Source organism: Poeciliopsis prolifica, unplaced genomic scaffold (assembly GCF_027474105.1).
Source record: "Poeciliopsis prolifica strain line A6 unplaced genomic scaffold, Auburn_PproV2 SCAFFOLD017, whole genome shotgun sequence".
NCBI classification, from domain to species: domain Eukaryota; kingdom Metazoa; phylum Chordata; class Actinopteri; order Cyprinodontiformes; family Poeciliidae; genus Poeciliopsis; species Poeciliopsis prolifica.
Window position 1 is genome coordinate 3,556,059 of NW_026562392.1, and position 11,442 is coordinate 3,567,500.

The following is an 11,442-nucleotide window of genomic DNA, read 5'->3' on the forward strand; positions in this document are numbered from 1 at the left end:
TTCACGTGCAAGAGATATTTGTTGAAGCAAACAGTCCAGGGCAGCGACTAATCTACTGTTCACTGCTTTAGCTCCAGTTAGCAACATTAGTAGTAGCTAGCATGATTAGCAGTAGAACAAATGAACAGAAAACATAGTAGCTAAAACCTTTAGCAATAGCTAGAGCCATTAGCAGTAGCTAAAACCTTCAGCAGTAACTTACAGCATTGGAAATTTAGCTGACAATGTTTGCAGTAGCTAAAACTATTAGCAATACCTAACATCATTATCGGAAGCCAACATTACTCGAACTAATTAACACCATTAGCAGAAACTAACGCCACTAGAAAGAGCTAACATCATTAACAGGAGCTAACACAAAAAGGCTACGTTCACACAGAAGGACTTGGTGCTAAATTAGGATTTTTAGCAGCTGTTTACATCTGGACAAGTAGGATAAAATGCAGCATGACTGTGCAGACTGCAGGAGCTTCAAAAAATATTAGCTACATAACCAATTTAGCTCCACACAATGGAAGAGGCACAGATCCAGATTGGGCCGTTCAGACTGCTGTGAAAAGGTCAGATTTGGATTTGGATACGGAACAAAGCCATGGTGTCTTTAAGTTGGCCCAAAAGTTTAATTTTAGTCTCTTCTGACCAGAGCAACTTCTTCCACTTCCTAAAGGCTTATTACACAAAAAAAGAGAAAAAAAATCTCAGCTGTTCTGCATGGTTTACTTCAGTTTCCTCACATTGTCTATAAACTCATACCACATGGCAATTTTTACCCCTTTTTTTTTTTGTGACATCAGAAATATTTATTAATGGGAATTTATGTCCTGCAGCTACAAACTGGCAGAATAGAACAAAATCTGTGTTATGAGAAGCCTCCAGAAGTTGAGGGGGAAGAAATCCGTCCGTGTGTAATTCGGGTGGATCGACCCTTTCTGCGTAATGCTTTAGCGCCTGCTCTAATTAGTAACTATGACTGGCAGCATATTTCTTTCCCTCTGCCGTGAAACACAGTAGGTTTTCAGAAGAAGATGGAGGGGTGTCATTACTGTGCTCCACTTTCACAGAAAGCCGCTCTCCTAAACACACAAACACAGAAAAACACACCAAAATTATAAACACACATCTACAAGTCTCTCTTTCTTCCCACCAGGCTTTATGCTAACGTGCCCAAAGGGAGTGTATTCCATTGTGTGTGTGTGTGTGTGTGTGTGTGTGTGTGTGTGTGTGTGTGTGTGTGTGTGTGTGTGTGTGTGTGTGTGTGTGTGTGTGTGTGTGTGTGTGTGTGTGTGTGTGTGTGTGTGTGTGTGTCAGGAGGAGGTGGCAGCAGTCTTTGAGTTTCCAGATCTCGGGGGACTTGGAGACTTAGTCGACTAGTGGTGCTGTTGGAATATAATGGCAATATTTAGCCTGAGGCGATGTGGACGCACACGCAAACACACAAACAGACAAACAGACACACTCACTCTCTGGCTGGCTGGCACTGACTGACTATTCGTATATTTACCGTTGCCTTCTTAGGGAGTCACTCCCCGCTTGTCTGCCCAGCAGATTGCACAAACCAAACATGCACAGTGAGCAAGTGATAAAAGAATAACCTGCAGATAATGTATTAATTATGCTTTTCAGCTGATGCACACAGCCTGTGGGAAAACATTATTAGCCAGCGTCTTCCACACCTGGACGTGATGGATAAGGAGCGCCTTATTTTATCAAACAGCATGCTTATTAGCAAAAATGATCAATATTTAGTCTTTGAAGCAAGATGAATTGTACTAAATCGCTGCTTAGAGGCTTTTGGTTGTTTTTTTTTATCTGAGAAAAATTTATTTGTCAATATCAGGTGTCATGGTAATCATTTCATTTTTCTTTAAGGAGATATTAGCTGGAGTAAAGGGAAATGGTTCCAACCCTATTGTGATCAAGATATCAATACGGTGAAAATGGTATATCTCATCCCTTTTATGAATATATTTTCTATGGTTTCCAACATTTTCACACATATCAAAAGTAGAACAAAGGGGGAAAAGTATATGATCAAAATATTGACAAACAAAAAAATTGCTTCAACTTTAAATAAAAATATCCATAATTTTTCTCCGGTGACCACAGTTGTTCATCCTCTCCACTGTCTCCCCATGCATGAGCAGAATGAGGGAGGTGTTGTTGCAAACTTAAGGACTTAATGAAATCAACTGTTCTCCACATGCTACATGGCTCGGTTTATTTACATTATTTTTCCCACAATCGGAATAAACTCAACTTCTCTTTATTTTATAACCAGGATCAAAATGTCCTGAGTGATTTACCTTGCATTCTGAATTGTCAATGTTTCCCTGTGTACTAGATATGCACTGCTTTCAAAATAAGAGCCATCATTGTTATCTGATTATTATTTGATTGATATTCACCCATTTTATATGTTATTTTTATGGTCTGAAACGCTGACACAACAGTTACTAACAGCAGCACAATAGAATTAAACATTGCTTATCAACATCAGCCCAGTTTTACTTATCAGATGTATGACGTTATGTTATGTCGATATATTGTGCATCCCCTCCTATGTAAAATATTAGGGCATTTAGTCTTGTGAAGTGCATTGAGACGTTACAGAAACTGAGTTTTCTGAAATCTTCTGCCACCTGATGTACGAGTGCACCTAAAATGATTTAACCCCACATGCCAATTAGGTTTGGCAAAAAAAGAAGAAAAAAATCTAATTAGTTTCAATAACCAGATTTTAAAAAACAACTGCGTCCAGAGCTTCTGGAGAAACGATGGCTTCCAGTTTGAAACACTGACGCTCTGGTAGCGTCAGTAAAAGCATCAATTTATGCTTCATTTGTAGAAACAACTCAGAATACATAACCATGCATGTTGAACCATGTGCACGTTTCTGGCTTAATTTGCATTTTGCCGGCTGCTGCTAGTTTATGTATTTTGATCAATTTAATTTGAATTTGGGTTGAATCATTTTAGTTGCGTGTGGGTCCTTAATTTTCATCAAGACACAAATCCAGATTTTACAGAGATCCACCGTATTCTCTCAGTGGCAGAAAAAATACCTTTGACACGTGTGATATTAATATTAATTGTGACTAAGTACATTTTGGGAGCTGCAGGAAGGTTATAACCTCCCAGGTACTTCATTCTTTCTTTTATTTGCGACTCAGGGCAGCTTTAAAGGCTCGTGGCGTGCCCAGGGAGCCGCCATTGAAACATCATCCTCTGCATAAGCTGGTCGTTATCTAACCATAATTTCCCTCTGGGATTAATAAAGATTGTGATTGTGAATTAGTAAAGGCAGGTCAAGGGGCTTTTGTTACTGTGGTTCATACCTTCTTGCTTAAATGCCTTTCGTGTGGATTCATGATGGAGCAAAGGATCTTCCTAAAGTAAAACAGGAGTTGAACACAAATAGGATCCAACCATATCTGTCCAGATTATTGTATTATTTTCTTTGAATATGTCTCCACCTGCATCTGTTTTACTCTGAAATATCTCTGCCACACTCGTCTGTCCCCATTCATCAACAGGGAGTGTTCTGACCAGCCTCTCAGTGCTCTTTTGTCCTTTCACAGGGCCAATTTTAATTAAAGAATGGACTGTAAATGTTAATGTGGATATAAAAATGATCCAGGAGACGGGTTAACTCGCTCCGAATGTATTTTTCTTTCTAGAGGGTTTGGGATATTCAGTTTAAATACAACAAAACCTAAAACAGTCTTTTCTATCTGTTTCATTCTTATTAGAATGAAACAATGTAAAACAATGAAGACCTTAATAGCTGTAAAGTTAAGAAAGTCCTGATTTCAACATATTATCCCAAATTCAATTTGTTTATTGAATCAGTTTTGCAAATTTTGTCTTTTAGACAATTAAATTAATTGTCAAGTCAGATATAAACTGTTGCGTTCAATGCAGAAAACAAAATTGATAATAAAAAATTGCTGCTGCATGATAAAAGTTATAGGTATGAACAATTTGTCAGCACCTTTAATGGTTAGTATGTCATTAATGTAGAGGCACACATAGTGGTGTCCAGCTACGTGTTGTGATTGTTTTTCTTTATCGTTTGAAAAAATAAAATGCAGAGAAAACACATTATCATTAGTAGTTAGAGGGGTTGTTTTTTTTATGTGAAAACCACGTCTTTGTACTGTCATAAAATCCCAAACAAAGTGCAATAAAAGTTGAAGAAATATTGATTACTGTGAAAGGTGATAATGTCAAAAACAAAGACATAAAAATCACTATATCCACTTCCCTGAAAATGCTGTTTTATTGTCCAAAGTAAAGGCTGACTGTCGCTGTGTTTGGGTAAAATGATCACAAAGTGTTTAAACAGAATATTGCCAATATTCAGTAATCTATACCCATATTGTATCAGACAGCTATATATAAAGTATCAGCTGGGAGGAACTGCTATTTAGCTTTAAGTGATCAGTTTTGCTTACTGGACTAATCAGAACTTCCTCTTTGATGCCAACCTTGACTTTTACCAAAACTTGCTTCATCCTTAAAGCTGCACTATGCAACCCCAACAAAAATAGGTTTGTGTAAAAGTATGATATGAGACAGATAAGCTGTGAAAACACTGAGCTCCTCCATCTCCTTTCAGTTCTACTATTTCAGTCTGCAGAAATGCACAGACCCTGGTCAAAAACGACTAATCAGATTCAGGAGGACGGTGTTAGCGCTGACAATTACGCTCGTGTTTGCTGCTCAATGTGCTAATGGCGGAGAAAAACAACTTAGAGTTACGGGAAAACCATTAATCTTCTGTGTCTATGCTAACCAGCCTTAGACTCGCTAGTTAGTGTAGCTGTAGCTTAACAAAGAGCAAGCAGGAGGGCATGGACCCAATATGACCCTCGCCCTGCCTCTGATTGGTTAATTCTGAGTTTTCATAGAAGTTACTAACTGTAGCATTAACCATGATAACCTGGTTCAGTGACCTGCAGACTCTTTTGGTTTTGACTTGACTAATTCAGCACCTTGGACAGCGCCCAGCTGCGTCTTCCTTGTGGAGCTGTGGGCTTTAAGGACTGTTGCAAAGTGAAATAGGGACATACTGTGTCTTTACCTATAGTCAATTACATCTTATATCACAGAATTTTTCCTTTTTTTTTTCTTGCAACACGTAAACATCTGCTGTCAACCTTCACAAAGTCAAAGTAAGAGCTTGCTGCGTAAGGACAAACTGTCTTCTTCAACAAAGACATCATTCTTCACTTGAGAATTCAGTAATGCTGCTTTGTATTGTGGTGCTAAAATGTGACCCTGCAAACTTTTCTGTTTTCTTTTTCACAAGAGCCGAAAATTCCAAAAAGCAGAATGAAGTTATTTATTTATTCATTTATTTATTGCAGATGCTCCGTCAAAGCCTAAAGTGAAAACAGAATCACTTGCTCATTCAAACAAACTCTCACTTTCAACCACAAACACACACAAACAGTCTTCCATTCTCTGTGGCCCAAGGTGGATTTCTAGAGGTGCATACATTTGCATACATCTGCATGTTTAATGAGTTTTGGGAGATCAAGCGATCTGAGCGGCCCTTTGTGGGTATTTCTTTCTATTATTGTGTGTGCGCTGCGTGTGCGCTGCGTGTGCGCGCGTGCGCAAGTGGAGAGGAGGGGCGGAGGGGGCGCCTCCATGTAAATATCACCCACTGTGTGCTGGCACCCGTCACAGATGGTCGGGGGCGAGGGCGCCCTGTGGGCACAGGATGCCTATTTCTGTGTATCTGTGTGCTTTGAGGCTACAAGGCAACGAGTGTGAACCGTTGCGTGTGTGTGTGTGTGTGAATACTTTGCACTTGATGTGTTTGTGTGCCATTAACTGTAAGAACTTGTTATGAGCCTGTTTGTCCCTGCGCTTGTTGCAGAGGGTTCATTTGAGTAATTCAGTGTCTGCACGCATGTCTGCTTCAACGGCTGCGGTCACATGACGGCGATATGTGTGTGTGTGTGTTTAGACACGCTGCAGAGCGTGCGCGGCTGTGCTCGTGTGGCTCCCAGCATGCAGTGTGGCTATGATGGCCCTGTTTTGGATGATTGATGTGTTGGAGGGAACAGCGAGGAGCCCAGGTTGGGCCAGAGCCTCAGTCTGACACGCTGCTACTTCCCTGCTGCTTTACATATGTAGACGCAGCACGAGTCCTCCTCCCCTCCCATCTGACTCTGCCTCAGTCTCACAACTCAGCCAACACTCACAGGTTCTTTTTTTTTTTTTTTTTTTTTAGGAGGGCTAGGAGGAGGGATTTTATTTTGAAGCATTCTGTTTATTGCGAGAGGGAAGACTAGAGCTGTCTGCTGCCTGACGGACACTGACATGCACACATCAGTTTTCACATGCAGATGTGGAATTTGTTTTGCTTCCTGAATACAATCAATAACAACTCTGGCAAACAAGTTGAACCTGACAAAGGCTCAATGGCATCTTGTTGTTTACCACATACTTGGCACAAATAATGCCTCAGACTTTGCATGTTATTAAAAACAAGAAGCATGCTTAAAATTTCCATGAATTGGTAAAAATATATGTCGGGTCAAAACATCGATTTTGTTTAGTCGCATTTTGAGTCAGATGATGATTAAGCTAATCTTCGCCAAATATTTGAAATGGTTTTCGTTTGGTTTCTGATTTTGTTTGTGTTTGTACGGAAGACAATTAGGGCCACAAAATGAAAAAGAATTCTGACCTCAAAACTGTTGAATGCAGCTTTTATAAACATAACTTTTTACATGTTTGTTAAAGCTGTCACTCCGTTGTGATAGAACGTTATGAGTCTGATAATGGCTGTGCTAACTGGCCTGCACATTCGCGACAGGCTCTGCCGTTGGGAAGAAGCTGTAGCATAGCAGAGAGCAAGGGGCAGGATTTGAGCGGTGCATACATGAGAGTGATTGACAGCGCTAAGATCCTCCTCCTGGCTCTGATTGGTTGTTTTTGACTGAGCTGTGCATTTAAAAATGCAGAGCATCGTCCCCCAGTGGCCTTCAGGAAAAACAACAACACAAAAAAAACTAATGGAGCATGTGGACGTGGAAAGGATCCAGTCTCTTTTTGAATCAGAACCACCATGAAGGGCTTTTCCTCTCTCTTGTCTTCAGGTCTGCGTCTGTCTCTACCTCCAGTTCTCTCTTTGTCTTCTCCTTTCTCGTTAAAACTGTCTCTTCCCCTCTCTGTTTTTGTTCTTTTCATGTCTGTGTCTATCAGACTCCCACTCTCTCTCTCTCTTCCTCTCTCTCTCTTTCTCTGACATCTCATCTTTTTTTTTATCTAGTGTTTGCCTAACCCCGTCTCAGGATCTCTTTCTAAACTCCTTTCTATCACATGGTCTTACTTTCCTCTCACCCATTTCGATATCCTGCCATCTCTCGCCCATCACTAATCCCCCGCCCCGCCGCCGCCACCTCTTTTCTTCCTCTCTGTAGTTTCTCTCTGGCTTTGAAAACCTTCCACTCTCCCTTCTTTATTTCAGCTTTTGCTAATCCCTATATTTTCTTTTGTCTCTCTCTTGTGTAGTTTGTTTCTCCAGCTCAGGCTTTGGTTTGCCTTTGCTAGTGGCTCTTGCATTATTGTAGTGTGGATGAATGCAGTAGGAAATGATTTCTGGAGGTGTTTTACCGTGAAGACGGTGCACACAAACACTGAAACGCCATTTCATCAGAGTCAGAGACGTCAAGTTACCCACAAAATTAACTATCGCCCCAATTAAATGCAAGCGCTGCGACTCAAAATACTGGCTTGATCGTATTTCCCGGCAACAGCGAGGTTAAGACTTCTCACACAGCCATGTCAGCCTTGTAGAAAGGCATGCTGGGAGGCCGGGAGGTATACAAGCCTTATTGATCCACCTGTCGCATCCAGCTGTTTGTTTACCAACAACAAATCAATGCAACTCTCAACTGGGGAGCAACCAGGCCTGGCTCTAGATCTGCACTGAGCCCTCTCTCTCACACACACACACAAGTACACACACACACACGCACATAAAAAACACCAAGCACAGAATATACACAAACTACTGCATGCCTGCTCGATGCAGATATTACCGGTATATACGATTACTTGTATTTGAATTCTTATTTTTCATTTTCCAAATCATAAGAATCTTAATTTGTCTAAAGTCGGTACACAAAGAAACAACAACATTGATATCATCTGGAAATAATAATATAAACTTAAGTGTATTTGAGACTTTATCTCATTTATGTATATTATGAACAAATACATGGGACCAAATACACACCCTTGTGGAACACCACAATTTATGTCCATGTGAGCTGATTTGTGCAAACTGTCGGCTGTTTTTAAGTAACTCATTGCCCAGATCTGATCAGTGGCATCAAATGCTTTCTATAAGCCTAGAAATATTCCTGCTGCATATGCTTTTTTATTCTACAGCGTTTGAGATGTTGATCTTTCTTTTCTGTAACCATGCTGAGAATTCATCAGAGAATCACAGCTTCACTGCTGTGATTGGTTAAAACATTTTCTCTACACTGTTTGTTATTTCATATTTCTTGTAAAACCAAATCTAATTTTTGACTGGATCTTTACTCACAGTGTTTTAATAATGTATATAATCTGCATTTTTAACTCAATTTCAGTAGACCTGAATGCAGCTTATTGACTTTAAATGTTTATTTTAGATGTAAATTTAAAACTTGTATTTTGAGTGCAGATTAAACACAAAGTGATCTGAAACTGTTAGCTGACTAAAAGTTGTCGATACAACCCAATTCCAGTGTGCTGTTTTACAGTGAAAAGTTTCACCTGCCAAAGCGGGTCCTCCTCTTTTTTATAATATGGTTTTGTTTTTTTGCTGGTGCAAGATTTTCTCATCAATCTCTTTTGATGGAAAAATGACATCTTTGCTGCTGTGTTTATTTCTAGGTGGCTGACCATAAGGGCAGCGTGTGGAGCTGCAGGAGGCGCAGTGAGGAGGAGGCTGGCGGCGCTCTGCTCAGCGCTACACTCATCCTGTACGGCACCCACCACCCACACAAGGCCGAGCTCGGTATGTGAAAGTGTCGGCCTCTTTTAGTGCTTTGAACTCGCACAAACTGAGGTGAGCGTGCGGGCGAGGACGCCGGAGAAGTGTGACAGACCAGACACCGAGCGAGATTGGAAAACCTGACAAATTATTCATTTCATGACTTGATTTCAGAAATTTCTTGTGTTTTTACTTTTTATTTTTTGTCTGTTTGTTTTTGCAAGTTGTGTTGATCCAAAAGACAATTATGTCACCTGATTGCATATTTTTGGGATAGTTTTGTTTTTATAAGTCTAATTTTTCTTTTAAAGGTACATGAGCATTTAGGCTCTTTTATAAATTCCCACTCAAACTTTTGCAATTTGATTTCAGATTCACTTTATTTTGGTTCATTGACAACATGTCAAAAAGACAGCACAACAAAGTACTCTTTGCAAACCAATACATTTTTCTTTTCTCGAACACTGAAACCGCTTCAAAAATGTCTTACCTTACTTTTTTTAATAACATAAGTTATTTCATGACCTGTGAACCAAAAACTTAGGAATGAGTGGTGATGTTTTTTTGGGGTCTTTTTTTACAATTTTGCAAAAAGAAAGAAATTTGACGTCTAAAGCAGTGTGGCTCCCACAGTAAATAACACAAATAACCCCAAAAACAATTTTTTAGATACTTTAAATTATTTTTAGGAGACTTAACAGATGTCAGAAATTTGTAATCAATAAAATGATTGCACAAAAATGTAATTGATCAAAATTTGGTTGCTGAGCAACAAAACGTTACACTGCAGGGTTTCATGTTTCTAAACTAAAGCAATTTTTCTGCAACCAAAACAACTTTTTCTTACTAAAACAGCTTTTGAAGGGGTTAATAATTCCAGAAGATGATTAATGTATCATTACGATAAAGTAACAATGGCATTTATTTCACACAAAAAAACTTTTAAATTTGTTAATCTGTAATCTATTGCTGGCCATCTTTAGTATCCAAGCAATACAGGTGGAGCGCAAAACGAAGGGACTTCTCAGATGTGAAGATTTGAAATGTAACAATGAAAACATCAGAATTTTCATGAAAACATCAGAGAAGCGTCACCACCTGATACCTTCCCTGAAGCGGCTGGAGCTCTGTGGTCAGCAGAGTGACCACGGGAGCCCTGATGTGTAATTACAGTGTGACCCCTGGCTGCCCCCTCCCCGGTCTCACATGCACCTCGTTAGTGACAAGGCTAAGCCAGCTGCCCCAGCGCCCCTGCTGGGGGGGTTTTGGGGAAACCCTGAATCACACTTTCCTCTGTCAACTTGAGCTGCTTGTGGTCGGAAAAAAAAAAAACAAGTCACAGTCTTCCACAAATATTGATTGACTGAACATTTGTATTCATTTTATTTACTCCTTTTCTCTTATTTTTAGCAAGATTTTGTTGAAAATTAGACTAGAGGAAAGAAAGACGATGATAGAAGATGGAATATGACAGAAAACTGGTGGAATTTCACAGTGGGAGCCTTATCACCCTCTGAGAGAGAGAGAGTGTGTGTGTGTGTGTGTGTGTGTGTGTGTGTGTGTGTGTGTGTGTGTGTGTGTGTGTGTGTGTGCGTGTGTGTGGGGGGGGGCGGGGTGTGTGTGTGTGTGTGCGTGCGTGCGTGCGTGTGTGTGTGTTTGGGGAGAGGAGGGATCTTGCTCTGTCTTCTCTTTTTGTCAAAATGTTGATCTCTCTGTTGAAAAATCAATGGTTCCCCCTTCTTTCCCTCCCCTCCTCTCTCCATCCATCCATGTATCCCTCTCCATGTCTCTGGATCTCACCCAGGTTCAAGCTGTTACTCAATCTGGTGTCCATGCACACACACACACACACACACACACACACTAACAGCTCATTCACTGGTTCCTATAGGCTTCTGCTGCTATTCCTCCTCTCTTATTCCCATTTCTGTCATTTAAATCCTCTCACAGTCACAACTTTGTAATTCTAAAGCCACAGCAGCTTGCCATATATCAAGGTAAAGCTAGGTGTGGTAAATTCGATAAATTGTTTCTTCTTCTGCCCGCTAAACTAGGCTAATTTGCTTTAGCAACATTTTTTTGCTCACAGAGAAAAGAGGAAAAATGAGGATGAAAGTTTATTTCCGAAACTATCATAAAGTTTCTATGGATCTCAAAAGAAAATGTTCTGTCAAATGTAAAGGTTTTTTTTTATTTTGAGATGTAACAGGAAACTGAAAAGACAAAAAAGAAACTGTAGTTGTCAGGTTAAATTAAGGCTCCAGTTGGAGGTCAAGACTAAGTCTTACATGTTGATAGGTTTTGAATTTGTGAATATTTCAAAGGTATGTTTGTAGAGTCTTACAGGAGAAGACTGAATGTTCAAGGGTTTGCCCATTTAAGCAACTGAATTATTTCAACTCTTCTATTTTTCTAATACAGCCAAGAAAGTTCAGTCT

General features: G+C 39.9%; 1 protein-coding gene across 1 annotated transcript in view; it reads left to right on the plus strand.

The window, feature by feature from the left end:
• LOC129367733 (furin-like protease kpc-1) overlaps window positions 1–11,442 on the plus strand; it is a 190,075-nt gene that overhangs the window by 165,812 nt on the left and 12,821 nt on the right. The window contains exon 17 of the mRNA XM_055042373.1: window positions 8,905–9,028. Coding sequence (XP_054898348.1) covers window positions 8,905–9,028 — 124 coding nt within the window. The remainder of the gene's footprint in view (window positions 1–8,904; window positions 9,029–11,442) is intronic.